This window comes from Microtus ochrogaster, linkage group LG2 (genome assembly GCF_000317375.1).
Source record: "Microtus ochrogaster isolate Prairie Vole_2 linkage group LG2, MicOch1.0, whole genome shotgun sequence".
NCBI classification, from domain to species: Eukaryota; Metazoa; Chordata; class Mammalia; order Rodentia; family Cricetidae; genus Microtus; species Microtus ochrogaster.
In genome coordinates, this window is record NC_022028.1 from 35,276,163 (window position 1) to 35,297,339 (window position 21,177).

At 45.2% G+C, this 21,177-nt stretch overlaps 1 protein-coding gene and 1 pseudogene across 1 annotated transcript; one reads left to right on the top strand and one right to left on the bottom strand.

Annotated features, from left to right (window-relative positions):
- Positions 1-1,317: 1,317 nt before the first annotated feature.
- On the bottom strand, positions 1,318-18,577 carry Ddx21 (DExD-box helicase 21). Its single transcript, XM_005360110.3, has 15 exons — positions 18,407-18,577; positions 15,694-16,116; positions 14,574-14,649; positions 14,153-14,331; positions 12,981-13,098; positions 11,883-12,068; positions 10,497-10,642; positions 9,665-9,814; positions 9,104-9,265; positions 8,051-8,170; positions 7,036-7,109; positions 6,087-6,246; positions 5,299-5,433; positions 4,169-4,213; positions 1,318-3,727 (listed from the first exon to the last, which is right to left on the bottom strand). Exons 1-15 carry the CDS (start codon positions 18,491-18,493, stop codon positions 3,470-3,472), a joined length of 2,319 nt encoding a protein of 772 aa, XP_005360167.1. The 5' UTR covers positions 18,494-18,577; the 3' UTR covers positions 1,318-3,469.
- A 67-nt stretch (positions 18,578-18,644) lies between these two features.
- LOC113457554 lies at positions 18,645-21,177 on the top strand (annotated as a pseudogene).

A 21,177-nucleotide genomic window follows, 5' to 3' on the forward strand; every position in this document is an offset into this window, starting at 1 on the left:
CCAGCCTGGTCTACAGAGCTAGTTCCAGGACAGGCTCCAAAGCCACAGAGAAACCCTGTCTCGAAAAACCAAAAAAAAAAAAAAAAAAAAAGCTTCAGGAAGTCCCTGAGATTGATTGGATTCACTAGGTTCTTCCTGCCAGAGTAAGCATTAAAGACCGAGTCCCTCCCAGGCTAAGTGAAGCTGAGCTGCAGACTCAGATCAGCCAAGATGCCTGGAAGAGGTTCACAACCGAGGCATCGGGGAGGGACACTCAAATTTGTTGAGCTGCTTGCAGGCTGTGCAGTGTCCTCCAGGTTCTGAACTTTGTGAGTGGTTATGCATGCTTCAGTGGGTTTTGGTGATACAGCTCCTGTAAGGTACTCCAATAAAACTCTCTTGTTCACCAAGTTGGACTTTGGTGGTGTCTGCACCATGGATTCCCCAACTTTGCCTCACCAGCTAGTTTAGTCATACAACAGTGGTGCATGAATACATAAAATAACACCTAAAGTGTAAAACTTATGAAACTTCCCAACTTCCATTTCCAATTCTAGCTGGATGTTTACTAAATTGCATAGATTCTGGTTAATTTTGGTGTGTGATGATTTTGTTTGCCAAGCTTTTTTTTTTTTAAATAAAATTTATTACAGCATTTGAGACGCAAAGGCAGATGAATGTTCATGAGTTCAAGGCCAACCTGGTATACACTTTCCAGGACACCCAGAGCTACATAGTGAGTCCCTGTCATGAAAACAAAGTTTATTAAAATAAATGTAATACTATTTTTCTTAAAGATTAATTTATTAAGTATACAGTATTGTCTCCATGTATGCCTACAGGCCAGAAGAGGGCACCAGATCTCATTACAAATGGTTGTGAGCCACCATGTGGTTGTTGGGAATTGACTCAGGATCTCCCCAAGAGCAGCCAGTGCTCTTAACCACCGAGCCACAGTCCAGTCCGTAAAAGCAAGAGGGCAAGGGCAAATAGGCCATACCAGATTCCTATACACAGAAAGGTAAACAGAATGTGAGGGGAGGAAAGCAATTCACAAACTGAATGTATGACTTGTTTTGAGAAATGAATTTGTATAAAATTGCCTACTGGAATGCTAATGTAGGGTTGCTTTATTTTTACGAATTTAACTAATGCTAACCTAACCTGCGCCTCCTGCTTCTACCTCCTCAATGCAATATGCAATATGCATGATAGGCAAGCCTCTACCAACTGAGCTACAACACTAGCCCCAAGTCTTACTAGTTTATACTTAGCAGCCATTGTTATAAAAATGTCAAGCTATTTTCATTTTAGAAAACAAAAGCCACCAAAGCGAACTATAAAGCATTAGTATCTTTATTACGGCATAATGCAGTACTTTATACAGTGAGTCATCTGAAGGTACAAACAGTTTATGTACAATACACAGACAGACTGAACAGAAAAACAGGTATAATTCAAAATCCAGAGTTATCTGAAACTGGAAAATATTTTCTCTGTAGAAAATAGTAAAAATGATAACATTTCCCAATAAAGCCCATTTAAACCAAACAACAGCTAAATTATACATATAAATATTGTTTAGATTCTGGGATATAGACGAAACCTATCTTTATTTGTTCAGAGACCTATGCTTCACTTACAGTGTGTACTATATAGCCTTCCCTTCATTGTTTGATTTATGGCAGATCATTTTTCCATAGGCTAAAACCAGGTTTTAGCCTCTTCCCCTGAAAGGCCAGCATGTTCTGCCATCAGCGTGCTACAGCACAAATTCTTATCCTAATAGTGAAAGGTTTCACTAAAGCATGCCCAGTGGTTGGGCAAAACCAAAACTTATATAAGCCACAGTCATCAACAAAGAAAAATTTCCAAAGAATTCCAAGCACAGAGGACAAGAACCATCTGGTCAGAGTGGAAAACTGAAGCTGATGCGGTGATCAGAGCCCTGTGGTGCTAGGCCAGAGGCACCGCTCACACTGCCATCAGAGGATGAGCCTGACAATCTTAGCTGATCTAAACAATTGGAGGAAACAAGACAGAGCATGTGATTCTGGTTTTCTGAGTCTGTCCTACGATTCCCTGTAAAGAATCTCCAGGAAGGCATGAGGACCCACCACTTGGGGTTCTTGTGCTAGGTGGGATGGTTCCCAGAGAAAGAACCGCGGAGAACTGGGTCAGTTGTTGCTGGGCCGGGTGCTGAGTTCTTCAGTTCCCGCAAAGCAACAACTTCAATGGTACAACTTGTTTTGGAATTCTCTAAATGGTGATAACTTTTCAATAGTGAAGCAGCCTAACAGAAACAGATCTTATGCTGTGGCTTAAGATCCAGGCCACTGAGAAAACTGTCCCACTCTGCCCACTAGTAGATACAGTTCCTTGAAGAGTCATGACTCAGAGTGGTCACCATTTAAAGCAAGCTTCCTCCTGCTTCCTCACTTGTGAAGATGAGATTCTTTTATTGTGGCTTTTTGGAAACATTTTTTGTTTTGTTTTGTTTTTGAGACAGGGTTTCTCTTTGTAGCTTTGGGGCTGTCCTGGAACTCACTCTAGACCAGGCTGGCCTTGAACTCAGAGATCTGCCTGCCTCTCTGCCTCCCTAGTGCTAGGATTAAAGGTATGTGCTACCACCACCAGACCTGAAAAGTTCTTCAGCAATAACAACTGAGCCCTCTTCCCTTAATTACTTCCTGGCAAATTAATCTTCTAAAAGAAGGGCACAAGCACTTAAATACCATGTATCTAGTCTTATTACTGATGAAAAAATTTCAGACATTTGGAACCTAACTTTAAAGACACTGGCTCCTATAAAAATGTACTTCTATATACACTATGGAGAATTCACCAGAACACCTTCTGCTGAGAAACAAGAGTATGTGGAGACACTATGAAGAGATCTATACTGTCTGCGTTCCACCCTCCACATCCAGAACTTACCACAAACTGTTCAAATCAGCTAAGTCTGATAGGCACTGAAAAGCATTGTTCAGCATCAAACCTCAGCACACACATACAGACACTAGCGACTGTTTGTCAACAGGCCAGGAGGCCAAGTATCACGGGAAAAAAACCCTTGATGTATGGTCCTCCAGAGACCAGAGGCAGCCATTCCTTAGGGATTTTCTTTGGAGGACGTTACTGAGAGATATTCTGGGGAGTAGAGATGGAGTTTAGTTGTAGGGTGTGTGCACACTCGGCACGTGAGGTTCTGAGATCAGGCCCCAGTGCACGCACACACTGCAAAGTCAACACTTAAGGACAGACAGATCCACGGCCGGCTTTACTTTGTAAAATTAGACACTATGTTGGAAAATGATGAACTGGGTTCCTACGAAGACAGCTCATGATGTTAGATCAAACAGTCCAGAGCCCATCTCTCTACAAGGAATGGGGGCTGAGCAAATGATCAAAAAGGAAGGAAGCACTGGGGGCTTTGACAGGGGGAAGGGCAGTGGGGTCCACAGTGTGAACAGTTCCTGCTAGCCTCTACTCACTGACCAAACGCTTTACTAAAACTCCGCTTCTGGCCTTTGTTGCCACCTCCGGGTCGCTGTCCTCTGAAGTTTCTATTTCCTCCTCGCTGCCCCTGCCCCCTGAAGTTCCTGCTTCCACCCCGCTGTCCTCTGAATGCACCGCGGTTGCCATCACGCTGACCCCTGCCACCTCGATATCCATCCACGGGTCCTTCCAGCTCTGGCTGCTCCGTGGCCACACTGAGCTGCCAGCGTCTTGAATCATGCCACTTCTCCTGCAGGTAGAAGGTTTGTTTCATGATTTTATGAAATTTGGTAAAGCCACAAGAAAAACTGTTGCCATGTCTCCAAGGAACAAGCTGTTAAACAGGTGCTTAAAAAGCTGCTTGTGCCAAGTATGAGCCCCCAAAGCTGTGGGAGCAGCGTGGAGTCTGTTGGAGGGGCAGCCCTCACTCTCTACCTGAAATTTCACTACTGCTGTGCTGTAACTCTGTGAGCACACTTGTCACACAGTGCTAGGAAGCACGGCACAGGCAAGTGCTCAGGAAAGCGCGGACACAGAGCAGTTGGGCAGACCCTGGATCCACCTTCAGGGAGGAGCAAGGCAGGCCAGCAGCAAGGTTACAATAAATCAGTGAGACTGCTCTCTGTGGCCCACATTCACTCGGCTTTCAGAATGATTTGGGTCTACAAACACTAAATATAAAAGAAAATACCTGTATTTCTGTGACTGCTTCAGTGCGGACATCAAAACAAACTCCCTAGAAAGCAAAGCAAAGAAAGGAAGAGTTAATCCAAGCAACACACAGATACTGCCAAATACAAAGAAAGCTGTAAAGGAAACAGCAGATACTGATGCTAGATAACCAGAACATGGCTAACATATGCCCCTAAAAAGGAGCAGGAGGTAAAGAAATGCCCAAATGGGGCCAGGATACCGCCATGCTAACCCATACTCAAGAGGACACAATGAAAAGCAGAAAATTATATAGCTGATGTCCAGTTTTTCATAATTCAGTTTCCTGTGAGAACATGAGAAAAGGTATATAATTTATATGGTATGATCTTTTTAATAATAAGTACTTTCCTTTTCAGTTGTGGAAACCACCAACAGCACAGCACCAAACTACTCCTGTACTGGCAGTTTGAGCTACACTTTCCACCTCACCCAGAAATTTACCCAGTCATAGCATAGGTGTCAGACAGGTGCTAAAGGACCCCGAAATTCGTGGGCTTCTCTATGCATGGCCAACTCCAGGAACAATGGGGCATTCAGACAGGTCACAGGGATTAAGGCCTTCATTGTAAGCAATCAGAGGGAGGGAAAATTCACCAGGGTGAATATTATGCCTAAGAACTCTGCCATACAGGTAAGGACTCCTCTAATGAATTGTATACCGAGCCTGGGAAGCTGCACCGAGAGTCAAAGCTAAGTCTTAAAGAACACTGTGGAGGGGAAGGCACAGTAAGCAACCAAGGTCAGGCCCTAGGGAGAATAAGGCACAGGGTGCTTGGTATCCCCACAGTAAAGAGTAGGAGGAGTGGCAATGTGGAGCCGGTAAGCAGAACAAGTTGACCCCCAGCTTAGGCTCACGGCTTCTCTGATCATGCATTTCCTACCTAACACTGGAGCTCTGGATTTCCATGTATATCTGTGTGTGTGACCATCAAGGGATCCCTTAGTCAAAACCAGTTCCCCAATACTTATCTGCCCTTTATATTCTCATTTTCCCATAAAGGTACAGTGATAATTACACAACAGTTTGGGTTGGAGACAGCACCACGGGAGAGGACACATCCTGGTCACCATGCTAACCAGGAAACTAAGCTGTGGCCCCACACTCACCAGTTTTCCTTTGAGGAAGACCATCCCCCTCACTTTGGCATCAATGCCTTCGCCCAGCTGCTCCTTGAGTTCTTTCCAAGCATAGCTAATGTTGGGCATCTCAATCGAGCACTGTAGGATCATGGTGACAAAGCCCTTAGGGAGAGAGAGCATAAAGTTAAGTCTTGAAAAATCAATCAGTATCAACACTTGCTCTGAGGAGGGAAGGCTCTGGGGGAGGCTCTCCCGGACAATGCACCACCCAGCCACACAGAATGGGCGTGGGTAGACTGACGGGAGAGCAGCAATATCAGTATCCAGTCATTACTCTTCTCAAGTCTGCACTGGAGGGACTAGTTGAAGCACAGGGAATCTGTGTACATCTTATGCCACATGGGTCTACAATTACTTCATGAAAAACAGGAAACTTCATTGTATCAAAAGAATTTACCATTTCAACACTCAGGACAGTGGGTTTGCACTCGGTTTTAGAACATTTTAATTTGTTTCCCTGTGAGCTTGCGTATAGAGGCTAGAGAGCAGGTGCAGAAATGCTCTCTCCTTCCACTATGTGGATCCTGTGGTTGTCAGGCTTGGTAGCAGGCCATTTATGTATTAGCCTTCTCCTCCCAATCCATCCCTGGGAAACATTTATCTGTTTTGCCCTATTAAGTTTGTTTTTAATTAGGAAAATAGCTAAACACAGCCGGTGCCTTCCCACCTCCTAGAGGTTAAGCCAATCAATCAGGAAGTTCAAATGAACTCTTTTAGTCTTGCTTATATCATTTTATAAAGTACCCAAAATTTACCGCTTGTGAGTTGATCAAGGAGCGCTGGTCGACCGATGTGGCCCCTGAAATGTGGGCCAGCGCGGCTGCCAGGGCCTCTACAGCCCCCTTCTCCTCAATCAGCTTTTCAGCTGACTGCTTGAAGTGGCTGATGGCAGTGGGAGGCACAGAATCCAAAAGCCTGTGGTTTGAGAGTGAATTTGTTAGAGAATAATTAATACAAGCGACACTACAATAACTGAAAATAAACAAGCTTTCAAATGGACATTGGCACAACTAGGGGTGTGGCTAGACTGGCACGAAGGCAAGTCCTGGGCTTAATCCTAGCACTGCAGAAACTGGAGGTGCTGCAATAGACAACTGTTCACCATCCTGACTTAAGTGCAAATTGCAGACTTCTGGGGCCCTGACCCTTTCTGCCTGTTGTAACACGAGCATGTCACACATCTACAGCGGTAACCGTGTTGCATTCTAAGCTCAGCAGACGCATACGCCGAACAGATTTTGGCTCACACAACTTTTACCCTACTTACTCCAGACTATGATGCACAGGGACCACAGCAAGAAATCCTAGTCTGCTGAAAATCTTTCAGCCTACAGGATGATCCTACGCCGTGAGGTCACTACCACTACAACCTTCCTGAGAAACAGCTGAGCAACCCCTTCCCTCACCAGCTTTCACTCTACCACAGGGGGAATACAGAATGATGATCTGGAATGTTGCCTATAACCCCAACTAACCAGTCACAAAGTGGGAAACATCCTTAAAATGTCCAACACAAACCCAATTACAGATAGTGGCTCCCCTGAGAAACAGGCAGGGATGACAAGAAACATGGATGTTTATTCTATCAAGTTGGCTGTTTGTATAAAGTAACTGGTTATATTAAGGCTTTGGAAGGAATACAGAAACTTTTAAAGGTCCAAGAAGCAGCGTTGAAACAGACTGTGGTGATGGTAGAGAACGCACCTGATGGCATCTTTGCTAGAGGCCTTTATTATTTCTGTTGCAGAAGGAACACCTACCCGCTTAAATTTAATTCCCTACAAGAAAACAAATCACAACTTCATGAATAAGGGTTACTGCTTCTACTGAGATTAAGTAAGTTATTTCTTTGGTTTTTTTATTTATTGTGTAATAAATACAATGTTCTGCTTGCATACCAGAAGAGGGCACCAGATCTTATTATAGATGGTTACGAGCCACCACGTGATTGCTGGGATTCGAACTCCAGATCTATGGAAGAGCAGGCAGTGCTCTTACCCGCTGAGCCATCTCTCCAGCCCAAGTAACTTATTTCTTAGGTCTACCAAATAGTCCACTTTATTCTCTGCCTATCTGTAACTGGTTTCCAGGGTTTTTAAAGTTCTAAGGAGGTATGTTAAAGGCTGACCTTCAATGTGAGACAGTCTGAGCCTTTTCTCTCATCCGTAGACTGAGCCTATGGGTTTGGGGACAGAATGCATCCCACAGGTGAATGTCCATCTCACCACCTCTCATCAGGGACACCACTTCACCACTGAAGGCAATGGACTCCCGTTCATATCAGACACACCACTCTCTGTCCTGTGTGGCAGGCACTAACTGAAGCCCACCCAATGCAAAGGGAGAGCAGCTAAGGTCTTCCTAGAGGAGGAATCATCCCTAAATATTATCAATTCTGTAAGAATATTTAGCCTCAAACTCATGGTGATCCTCCTGCCTCAGTGTTGTAGGTCCATGTACCATACTCCAGCTCCCTCTATCCTTCTAATGCTCTTCCCCACTATCCCTTCTACACTCTAACCTCAAGTATTTCTGGTTCATACTATTGTCCAAGAATTACCTTTAAAATATAAGAAATGCATCATTACTTTCAAATGCAAGTTATTATCCTTCTACCGTGGGAAACCCGTATCTAAGACACTTTCAGCCATGGTCCTAAAGACTGACCTTGCCTTCAGAAGTTAGCATGCGTCGAATTCAAGTTAAAAAATCACTTTACCGCTTTCTGCTCCACTTGCACTAACTGGTACTCTTCCTTGTGCTGATAAAAGCAGATGCAAACCCCCGTCCTTCCAGCTCTGCCTGTCCGCCCTGAACGGTGAATGTAGGACTCCACATCCTATGGAAACCAAGCACATGAATGATAAAAATAAGATAAAGCAGCATGCACAGGTCAGTGTGAATGAAACTGAGTCTCAAAACCTCCCCAACAGTGCTTCCTATTCTGTGTGCAAACATTCCAAGGGTATGTGTATTGCCAAGCCTCAAGTGGCTGCAGTAAAAGTATTAAAATCTATTTTAACAATACATCAAGTCTTTTAAAAAACTTGCTAGCAAGTTAGACTATATCTATACACAACAAAAAGACATGGGACCGGCCTAGATGTCCAACAAAGAACGGATAAGGAAAATGTCTACAGGCACAATGAATTTTACTATATTACAAAATATACAATGATGAAATTTGCAGGAAAATGGAAAGAACCAACTTGGAAGACAAACACTGACTGTTCTTTCTCACATGCGGAGACTAACTTTCTATCTACCTACCTACCTACCCACCCACAAACCCACCGAAACTGACTGTATAGACTTCAGAAAAGGAAAGACCCTCTGAGAAAAGGTTTTACCTGAGGAGTGGGGAGACTGCTGGAAGACACTAATATGAAGGGGGGCAGGTTGAGGGTGAAAGGTGGAAATCAGAAACAGGAGCAGACATCTAAAGACATACACCTAAGTCCTATAACTGCAAGACACTACATAAAAACAAGTTATCAACAGGTTATTATATTCTCTTCTGCAAGCCTTCAAGATCTAAAGTACATAATAAAAAACTACAAAAGTAAATAAACAGCCAGGCAAGGTAGCAAATGGTTGGCCCGAAACTCTCAAACCATCAAACACAGAATACTGGAACGAAAGGTGCATGTTACCATGACCGACAGCCAATTTACGGAAAACCACATAAAAGTCAAGGAAGTAACTTTTAGTACCCCAAAACCAAAGTTTTATTCTTGTTTAGGAAAAGAACAAAAACAAACAAAAGCCTCACCTTCGGCGGGCAGCTTTGGACAACCAGGTCAACCTCAGGGATGTCTAAGCCACGTGCAGCTACATTGGTCGCCACCAAAACACCAAAACTGCCATTTCGGAAACCTTTCAGGGTGATTTCCCTTTGCTTCTGTGGAATGTCGCCATGCAACGACTGGGCATCCTGGCAAAGACATAAAGTAACCTAAGAATACAAACCCACCACACCACCTTCCACGAGGTCCAAGGGCTCAATCTGGAGATACTCCTTCCAGAAACATTAGAGTGAAAAACAGATGCCTTCTTACATCTGTGTCTTACATGGAAAAACCTTCAATTGCCTGCAGCCCTCAGCCCAACATCACTCTCCGAGGCTGAGAAACCATCAAGACGGACTATGAGTGTAGCTTTCATGAGAACCAGCACCTGCACGGCAGGACTGATCGATGACATAAACCCCAACCATCAGAGCAGCTTCCCCTAATCTAACACAACCTGCAAGTCACCGGGTGACCGCAAATATGTCCAAGATGAAGAGTGTCTGGTGCCCCAGCCTTTTCCGGCATGATAAGGAAGGACCGACCTGCTTTATGCACGAATTCTGTGACAGTTCCTGGGCTTCTCTCTTGGTTTCACAGAAGATGATAGTGCGTCCCTGATGACCACTGTACACTCGGATCACATCCCCAATGACCGCTGCCCTCTCACTCCAGTGGCACTTAATCGCCAGGTGCTTTGAAGAGAAGAAACGGCACTTAGTAAAGCCTTGCTGGGACCTCACGTCTCCCTTCTCAACTCTTAAATCTAATGTCGTGGTACAGGAAGTAAATGCAGGCCTTACAGGGCTGTCTGCTGCCACCACTGCTTAGAAGAAAGAAGGAAGCTAAATAAAGTAAAGAGCAACATGGTCTGTCCCCAGGCCTCTCTCCAAAAAGCGTCTGGCTTCTTTACATTTTAACGTAATCAGGAAACGCTATCTCCCAGGCTCCTGCAGAAAACCAAGTAACTGACAAGAAAGGATTATGTGTGCTATGCCCCTTCATCCACTTAAAATACAATCTGTACAGGCCTCTCCTTGGGTGAAATGAATTCATCTAGGTACCGGAGCCTAAGATGGAACAGATTCAAGATGTGTCAGATTGCCCTGCTCCTAGTGGCTAAATTCTAAAAGTAATTACTTTATCTAATTCAAACACAGGGTTTCAAGTGACTCTGAAATCAGGCTACTAGATGGTGAAATCCAGAAAGCACAGACACCATACATAAGAGAGAAAGATGCACTTTACTTGGCTCTTCATACGGACTAAGTATTTATCTGGAAAAAGAGCTTGTATTGTGAATCTTAGAACTATCAGACAGGAAACAAAATGACTGACAATTTAATACTAATTCCGGCAACTAAATGAATCATTTACCTCCACAGTTATGGCTGCTTTCTGAGTCTTTTTACCAATCAGGTCCACCTGTTCGTATGTAGATTTCATGTATTTCTTAGCAACATTAAATACCCAATGAGGGCAAGTTGCAGAGAAAAGCAATGTTTGGGGGTTGTCTTCAGAATCTTTGGGGAAAAAGAAGTCAGTGTGAATAATCCAAACAAGGCTGCACACACAGTACTTCACCTCACCTGACACCTCCAGGGTGCATCACCAATACAACCAGCCACCGGTGGCCAGTCACACATCAAAGACACAAAAATAAAAATGCTGAAAACTCCCAATACACAAAAACTGAAATAACTTGTCATCAGAAAGGATGCTCAAAGCATTTTAAAACCTATTTTGCTTTCTAGCCTTTGTCCTTTCTCTCACTCACACAGGAAATCCGTCCCATGAAGGAGGCCCACAAACTGGACAAGCAATTCTGGAAGTCCAGGTACCAAACAGCATTGATCTATAATTAAACTGCCTGTAAAAAAACTCATAGTAGCTTTGCATTTTAAGAATCCAGAATCTGAGGTGAGATGGCTCGGAGGTTAAGAGTTCAGTTCCCAGCAACCACATGGAGGCTCACAACCATCTATAATGAGATCTGGTGCCCTCTTCTAGTGTATAGGCATACATGATGCAGAACACTATATATATATAAAATATGTAAGTCTAAAAGAATATAGAATCCAGTGACAAGGCCTTCAGCTCAATCCTCAGCACCCCCAATGACAAAGCCGTCTGGACTTAGGAGCACTATGGTGTTTAGATTCTTCAAAGGGAACAGCTGGTGGAAGCTTTCAGTGCACTTCACAACTACACCAGCAGCTCTACTTAAGGAGACCCGTGTTACAGAACCAGTTCCCAGTCATGCAGAACCACAGCTGCTTAGAGCCACTGTAAATAGAATCCTCTATATGAATAAAGGCAGAAAGTGGTAGATGGAAGAATAAATCATGCCCAATCACTTGACAGGGTTTGAATAGTAAACACTGATTTATAATTAGTTGTTAGAACAGTGTATCGAGCTACCAGAAAAAGAAATTTTTCTTTTACTCCGCCAAGCTTTTACCAATTGTAGAATGCTGGCTTAAAAAATTCCAAATCTTAGTCACAAGGTGGTGCACACCTTTAATGCCAGCACTCGTGAGGTAGAGGCAGGTGGATCTCAGTGAGTTCAAGGGCAGCCTGGTCTACAAGAACTAGTACCAGGACACTAAGGGCTACAGAGAAACCCTGTCTCAAAAAAACAAAAAAATTAAATTAAAAAAAAAACAACACATATTCTAAGTTTCCTTGAGTAAGTGTCCTTACTTATCTCCTGGAAGGCAATTGACCCTACCCTTCCATCAATCCCTTAAATTTTGGGCTTACCTTTCTTGTATGCCACACATAAAATTTCTTCTACTTGATCAGCAAAACCCATGTCCAACATCTGGTCAACTTCATCCAGGACAACATGTTTAAGTTTGGTGAGATCCAGCTTTCCATTCTGCAGGTGGTCTTTAATACGACCCGGGGTCCCAACCAGGATATCAATCCCACTCCGCATTCGCTCGACTATAAAAGATTCCAGCAAAAAGAGTTGCTTTGACTTAAAATTCCTTTTACCAGCATGGCGTATCCATTTACACACATTTTTATTCTCAACTCTTACTAGACAGCTATAAAGTAACATGCTGCAAATAAAAGAATTTTTTTTTGGGGGGTGGGGGGGTTTGAAACGGTATTAATATGTAGTTCTAAACACTCTTGAGCCCAGCCCTCTTTCCTACCTCAACCTCCCCAACTGTGTCACTTACTATGTGTAGCTAAGAAATAGGAGGAACATTCTGTAGGGTAACTGGGTGTAGGAGCGTTAAGACAGCACAGTAGGGCGAACACTCTAATGAGGCATAGAAACACTGGGAAATGTGCGGTTCACGCACTGTGCAATACAGGAACAATAAGGAGGCCCAGGGATTACACTGGGCACCTTACATTATCTAATAACCTTCAAAAACAGAAAAGTTAAGCAACTTGGACACCTTAATTACTATGTGATCAGTCAAGATACAATTAAACCCAGGCCTTCCAAGGTCACTGAGGTCACCGAGGATAGAAACCATACTCATCTGTGCCAATGCCTCATCCTCCTTTCAGAGAGAAGAGAGAGCAAAAGAGGTCCAGACCAGAATGCAATAGGTAGAAGAAGGAATTGCAACCTTAGCTGATGCCTGTGAAAAAGTCTGCTTGCAGCAAGAAACTCGCACGTAAAAGAGGAAATCCGGCACAATGGGTTTGATATGCTGCAGTCTTTAGGCAAATAAACACCCTAAGATTTACCTTGAATCACCTAGAACCCTGCTCTTGGCCTTTTAAACAGCCCAGAGAGAACCCCGAAATGAGATAAAGACAGAATTCAAGTGGAGGAGGCACCCAGAACAATGGCTGACACATTTCCCTCCCTGGCTTTTGAACTGACTTACTTACTTTGACCACCATAGGGAGTTCCACCATAAAAGCAAGCCACCGATAACTTTTTTGTGATGTCACTAAAGTCTTTGCTCACTTGATTTGCCAATTCTCTTGTAGGTGCGAGAACTAGTACCTGAACAAGAAAAGACAGAACTTCAAAGTGCTGCACAGTATGTTTCTCAACCACTCCAGAATTCACGATTAACTCATCTACCTTTTAAAAAGATTTATTTATTTCTATTTTTGTGTACCAGGTGCATTCAGTGTCCGAGGGGGCTAGAAGAGGGTGCTTGTTCCTCTGCAATCTGAGGTAAGCCACCAAGTGGGAGCTGGGAACCAAACCTGGGTCCTCTGGAGGAGCAGCTAGCCAGTGCTTTTAACTCTTGAGACACCTCTCCAGCCCCGTCATCCCTCTCATCGTGACATATACCCTAAACATTTATCACGTTTTGCAATAGATATCACATGCTACATAAACAAGACCACTAAGACAGTCCCCAGGCAATATTCTAAGACTCCGTGATCAAGCTAATTAGAAGAACGTGTTCAAATGTTTGCTGCTCTGGAGAAGAACTAGAGTTGGGGAAAACAACCTGGAGGGGCTTCACCAACATTAGCTGGAACAGTTTTCCCAGGTGCCTTATGCACTATAATTCTATGCATTAGTCTTATTTAGTTCTCAACAACCTTCGAGATACTGAAGAGTAAACCAAAAGTCCAGGGGCCAGATGGAGGCCACGCCTAGACTTAAACTACAACTGGCAGAGCCCACTCACTCAGTTCATTCCAGATTAACAGCAAAAACTATACCCAGAAGCCATGGTACTACCTGACTTTACAACCCCAGCAACCAAGAGCCAGGTAGATCGCCATGAGCTAGAGGCCAGCCAAGTCTACATAGAGACCGTGTCTCAAGTAACTAAACACCCAGGATCAAGTCTGAGAGTCCCAGGCACATCCAGCATTTTAACAGGGATAACATTACAGTAAGCATGGGTGATCACAACCAGGACAGATCACAGTACTAGACATATAGAGCTGGTAACCAATAATTCAAAGAATAACCCCAGGCTATGGTCAGAGAGCACAAGGACCTTGGAGGAACCCAATACTAATTAGCATATACAAACTGGGCTCATGGATTTTCTGGGGGCTGACCTGGGGCCTAGGATGAGCTTAAGAGTTACCTGAGGAGCACGGCCTCTCTTCCTCTCTTGTAGCCCACTCTGAAGCTTCTCGATCAAAGGGATGGCGAAGGAGAATGTCTTCCCGGTTCCTGTCCGTGCCTGGGCAATTAAGTCTTTCCCACTGTACACATGGTGGAATGTCTTGGCTTGTACAGGAAACAGGTAATTCACCCCACGAGCTGTGAACAAATCAACCATGTGACTTGGCATTATTGTGTTTATTTTCAGTGTTGGGGACCTTAGCTGGAAGAGGACAGAGATCACAGAAAGCAAGCCAGGCTCATGTTTCTAGATACTGGCTTAATAACTGAATCAAGACACCAGCCTACTCCACCATGGCAGAGATGCCTACCGGAAGAATTGGTCCCCATTCACCACAACGAAGAGAGTGAATTCAAATTCTGACACCAGGCAATCTTACCTTTGAGAAGCTTGATAGTCTCTTCAGATATGGGGAAATTAGAGAAAGCGCCTTCTTTCTGTTCCACGGGTATTTCCTATCAAAGAACAAGACCACAGAAATCAGTAACTCACAAGCAAGTGAACGAGGAAGCCTCTGAGAGTCTATTCTCATATAGACTGGGGCAGAAGCTGCCAAAGCCTGACAGTTTGATCAGCAGAACCCACTAGGCAGACAGAAAACTGACTCCACAAGTTGTCCAAATGCCATGGTACTTGCTCCAGCCCTCCACAAAAACGGAATGTCCTTAAAAACACAAAAAAGCACTCCTAAACACATCAGTTTAAAAACCAATCAAGGAGGGGCTGGTGAGATCACTCAGTGGGGAAAAGGCCTTGCTATCTAAGCCTGACTTGTCAGCTGAGTTCAATCTCAGACCCTGAGGAGGAGAAAACCAATTCCCGCAAGTTTCCCCTCACCTCAACACACCCTCTCCTTGGCTGTGTGCTGCACAGCAAGTTCAAGGCCAGGCTGGGAACATTACAAGACCCTGTCTCAACCTGCCTTAATGCCTAATAAGGATAAAGAGGACTGGTGTGTGCCTTTATTCCTAGCATTTGAGAGGCAGAATACACAATGAGACCTCATCACTTAATGTGGTGCACACCTTTAATCCCAGCACTCAGGAGGATCGATGCCAGCTTGGTCTTCAGAGTGAGCTCTAGGACAGCCAGGGCTACAAAGAAACCTTGTGTTGAAGGAGAGTGAAATCAACTCTCTGGTGCAAAGTGTTCCCCCAGAGTTTGTTATGCACCCCAATGAGGTGCTGACATATCAAATTTCCTATTAAAATAACATGTATGCTTAAGGCCTTGGGTTCAACATCCACTACCCAAACAATTTTAAAATGTTACAATTACGTGTAGCAATTATCTATTCCCCTGAAGCAATGGAACAGTCCACCTTCTCTACAACTTTGTCAGCTGGTGAGACAGCAGCAGGCAAGGTGCTCAAACCAAGCCTGCCAAGTTCAGTCCCCAGGACCCAGGTGGAGGGAACGAATGAGCTCCTGCAAGTGTTGTCTGCACGCACACAACCAAACACACGCAATAAGAACCGATGAAAGGGAAGTCAGCCTCACCTTCTCTGTCTCACTGCTGTCTTCGCCAGTAGCGTCACTCGACTCTGCATGAGAGAATCCGTTCTTCAGGTTGGGGCTTTTCTCTCCAATGTCTCCATTTGCTTCCTTTCCTTTCTTCATCTTCTTGGGCTTAGGAACATCTGTGTCTTCCTCTGAAGGTTCCTCAGTTTTTATTTCTTTGGTTTTAGTAGAGGCCGATTTCTTGTCAAGGGGCTCCTTTTTCTTCTTGGAGGTCTTGCTTTTAGAAGCAGTGTCGTCCTGAGGTGCCTCCTCTTGCTTCTTGGTCTTCTTGGGCTTAGGGGGCTCCACATCATCTTCTGCAGGCCCTTTCTTTTTAACTGATTTGGCTTTGGAAGAAACAGTTTCTTCCGTTCTGTCTGTTGCTTCTTCGGTCTTGGATTTTGTCTTTTCTTTTTTAGTTTTCTAGAAATTAATAAAGACAGCACAGCACTGAACAAACCCACAATATTTGTGTAAAATCCACCAATTATTTCAGGGTTACTTGTAGTTATGAAGAACACAGCTTTAAGCATTTCAACACTATAAGCTTAAAAAAATCTGCCCCGAAATCATACATACAGGTAGCATGGGGATGGAGAAGAATATTTAGGAATGTGTGTGTTGTATGTGTGTGCACATGTAAACAATTCAAAAGGAGACCAGGAATTTCGAAGCAAGCAAGGTGAGGGTTGTATGGAGGAGAAAGAGGGGAAATTATGCAATTATATATTATAATTTTTAGAGACGGGATCTCATAGAACTAGCTGTCCTGGAACTTACAGAGATCTGCCTGTCTCTGCTTCCCAAATGCTAGAATTAAAGGTGCGCACCACTACACCTGGCTTAATGTAATTCTATTATAATTTCAAAAGGTTTAAGATAATTAGTTAAGAAAAACCCCCACAGTATCTGTCTTAACTCCATTTCTTAGCACAATGGAGATATGTATATATAACAGTCGTCATAGCATGGGGGCATAAAGGAGCTCCCCCTAGTACCTCGTCAGTTCATACTAGCCAATCATACAAAACTGAATTTTCCCGAAGATTCTAAGGGACCCCTAAGGCTCTAAGCTACACACTACAAAAAGGGACCAAGAGCGGGAGAAACAGTTCAGGAGGCAAAATGCTTACAGTTCAAGCACGAGAACTTGAACCGGAAACTCTAGCACCCTCGTAAAAAGATGGGTGTAGGGGCAGGCGCCTGTCACCCCAGTGGTGGGGCTGGAGCCGGGAGCCTAGGTTAACCGGAGGTGTCCAGACTCAGAGAGAAACTTGGGATGTGTTAGAAGACACAGGGTTGACCTCTATCTTCCACACGTGCAGGAGCAGGCATACCCATCCACACAGGCACACACAGGAAAGGTGACCCAGCACGGTTCAAAGTGACTATAAGAGAAACTGTTATGCCCTCAGACAGGTGCTCTCAAAAGTGGGTTTCTTTTCCCTATATGGCAAAAACACTCATGAAATTTATACTTCGATGGACGAAATGAATTCACATAATGACACTATATGAAGAGAAAACTAATAAAATCCAATCTATCATTCTCATACTTAAAACAAACAGACTTTATTTAAATGGACATGTATTGAAAACTTGTACCAATTAGGAGTCGAGAAGCGTGGAACTAAACTGAAGTGCGCTAAATTCCACCCCCGCCCCAGGCCTGCCCTCTACTCGCAAATCGCCGGCCACGCCAGTGATTCTCAAATTTCCTAATGCCGCAACCCTTTAGTACACCTCATGTTGTGGTGACCTCGCCAACAAAAATGATTTTCATCGCTACTTCATTACTGTGATTTTGCTACTGCAGTGAATCGGACAGCAAATTATCTGATACGCGGGGTATCTGATACTGTGGAGTCCCGACCCACATGTTGAGAACCGCTGGGGCGCGCTAAGGTTCAGTGGTACATCACCTGCCAACATGTGACCGGCCCAAGGTTTGCTACCCGATAACCACAAAAAATCATCTTAAAAATAATGGATTATAGATAATCTCCCCGCCCCTTCAACACGTGCTACCATATGTGAAAATTAGTCAGAGGTAGAGTTTGGAACCTAAGCGAGGAGGCAGGTCCCTCCCTCCTGACTACGGCATGCCATGGCTGAACACGCGGATGCAAACCCGGAACGCTTTGATCCATGCGGTTTCCACCTTATCCAAATCCATTTGTTTCTTTAAAAGGCTCCTACCTAAAAACCTCCCCAGGACAGCAAAAACGTCAACTAAGTCGCGCAATACAAGAGTTCTATCTAGGACAACTTCCGTTCCCTTCTACGGCTCTACTTTGATCGTTAGAGACTGTCATGTTAAATCTCATCCCAGGAAGAAGAGCGAAGGCGATTTAACCTTGCTCACACAGATCCCCTCTACAAGAGGGTGTTCACTTAGCCCGACTCCAGTTCCACGCAGATCTAAACGACAAATACTAGAAAGACCTGCATCACCTCGTTTTCTGAGGTTGTTTTTCTTTTTTAAAGGGGGACCCGTGTGCGTGTGTCACTGCAGATGCCGCCCATGTGCCCCAGTTTCAGGCCTGGCTGACTGCGACTCCAGTCCTCACTGTGACGCGAACAGCAAACCCCTTCCGCACTCTCTCAAGCCTGGCCCGTAACGCGTGGCCGGGGACGCACCAGCCGGCTGAGCGTCGCCGGGGGCCACGGGCTCCCTGCCGGGCCAGGCTCTGCCCGGCACCCCAAGCCTCACCTTGTCGCTTGACTTCGGCAGCTTCTCCATGCTCTCCTCGGCCGCGTCTGATCCCAACCTGGACTCGCTGCGGAGTTTTCCCGGCATTATTCAGCACGAGCTGCTCAGGCCTACCGGCTTCCTGCACCGCGTGCAAAGGAGAGAGAGAACGCACACCGCCTCTCAGCCCGCCCTAGCGCGTCACTTCCGGACCGGGGCGCATCCGGCGGAAGCAGCGAACACCCGAAAGCTTGGGTTCGCATGGCCCTGGAAGGGATCGGTGGGTGCAGCGTGGAGGCTCTCTTGGTATTCTCGTTTAACTAGAGCTGGATTCCCAACGGCCCTGTGAGATAAATACGTCTAGCCAGCTAGAACTGGGTGACGACCTTGAGCCTAAGCCTGCTGCCTCCGTTAACAAGTCTGGGTTTACCGCCAGTCTTGTGATGTGTATCCTGAATCCTCTGTGAGAAACTGATGGAGGTGACAGCTAACCCCTGGTGCCTTGGTGAGCTCCAGAATTCAGGTACCAGCGAAATAGCTCAGGTCTCGTGACCTGAATTTGCGATCCCTGGAATCCAGAACCGACCGCACAATTGTTCTTTCACACGCGCGCGCCGTGGCACCCAAGACGCCCACTTACACACCCTACAATATGAACAATTGAAAAGAACCAGAATTGGCAGGGTGTAGGTGTGCACGCTGTTAATCCCAGCACTCAGGAGCAAGAGGGAGGGGTTCAGATCTCTAAATCTGAGTCTCTTCTGGTGTACGTACTTGAGGGCCAGCTAGACATCATCCTGTGAGAGTCTGTCTCAACAGCTCTCCACCCCCGCCCCCAATTTTTCCCCCCAGAAAAGTACGGTCTTTTATTCATGTGTGCACTAACAAACTTCCTGAGCATTCTTTCTGTCGAATGTGAAAAACAGGGCTAGAATTCACAATACCCAAGACTTGCCTGACTTCAAGGATATAGTCTGATGGAAGAGATGGACAAATGTTAGTGGGTTTGAAGGCCTTAATAGGGCCTTCAGGCTAGGAATGGGTTCCCAGTGATGCCTGTGTTGTATAATTCACTACCTCCACCGAGGAAGATGAAAGTGGCAGATTGAATGATCTGTGAGAATGCTAGTTTTTGCTCTCGCTACATCTCTGACTGGCCTTAAACTCATTGACCTGCCTGTGCTGCCATTACAAATTTGTACCACCACACCAGTGATTTGTTTTGTTTAAGATTTATTTTATTTATTATGTATACAGTGCTCTGTCTGCCATGTTTCCCTGCAGCAAGAAGAGGACATGATCTCATGGCTGTGAGCCAGCATGTGGTTACTGGGAATTGAACTCAGGACCTTTGGAGGATCAGTCAGTACTCTTAACCTCTGAGTCATTTCTCCAGCCCCTGGTGATAAGTTTTTAAACTTCTTAGATCTTCAAATAATTGGGAGACATTTATCTTAGTAGTTTGAAAAAAATGAGAGTAGAAAGTGCATCTCTCCCACCTTTACATGGGTTCTAAGTATAGATCCCAGTTCTTTAGGATTGCATTATGAGATAGCAATCACCTTTGCCAGCTAAATCATCTCACAGGTCCTAAGAAAATGTCCATTGCAATATTAATGCTTTGAGGAGACATCAAAGTGTAGTAGAAATTCTGAATTCAAATCTTTAGCTTTGGGTTTGAGGTAAACCTGAGAAGGCTGGAAATGGAAAATGTTCCCGAAATATTTTTTTGATTCTGTCTTACTTTCATATAATGGAAATAAGATATTAACATTATTGATCGAGAGCGGCAACCGGACTTGCGGAAAATGCGCGCTGGGACCTGCGCCTGCAAAATTGTTTTCTGCAGCTTTTGGCTGTCGCTGAGGCGGCATGGATCTCAGCGAACTGGAAAGGGACAATACGGGCCGCTGTCGCCTGAGCTCTCCTGTACCCGCCGTGTGCCTCAAGGAGCCGTGCGTCTTGGGCGTGGATGAAGCGGGCCGGGGCCCGGTGCTTGGCCCCATGGTCTACGCCATCTGTTACTGCCCGCTGTCCCGCCTGACAGATCTTGAAGGCCTGAAAGTGGCAGATTCAAAGACCTTGACAGAGAACGAGCGGGAGAGGCTCTTTGCGAAAATGGAGGAGGATGGAGACTTTGTGGGATGGGCTTTGGATATTCTGTCTCCAAACCTGATCTCTACCAGCATGCTTGGGCGGGTCAAGTACAACCTCAACTCCCAGTCCCATGATACAGCTGCCGGGCTGATACAGTATGCGCTGGATCAGGGTGTGAATGTCACCCAGGTATTTGTGGACACCGTGGGAATGCCAGAGACATACCAGGCTTGACTGCAACAACGCTTTCCAGGGATAGAGGTGTCAGTCAAGGCCAAGGCAGATTCCCTGTTCCCTGTGGTCAGTGCTGCCAACACCTTTGCCAAGGTGGCTCGAGACCAGGCTGTGAAGAACTGGCAATCTGTGGAGAGTTTGCAGGATCTGGACTCTGACTATGGCTCAGGCTATCCCAATGATCCCAAGACGAAAGCCTGGTTGAGGAAACACGTGGACCCCGTGTTTGGTTTCCCCCAGTTTGTCCGGTTCAGCTGGAGCACAGCCCAGGCCATCCTGGAAAAGGAGGCAGAAAGTGTCACGTGGGAGGACTCGGCCGCTGAGGAAGATCCTGAGCAACCAGGAAAGATCACATCCTACTTCAGCCACGGACCTCAGACCTGCCGCCCGCAGCTCCCCCACAGATACTTCCAGGAGCAAGGCCTGGAGGCAGCCAGCAGCCTCTAGGAGTAAATGTGTGT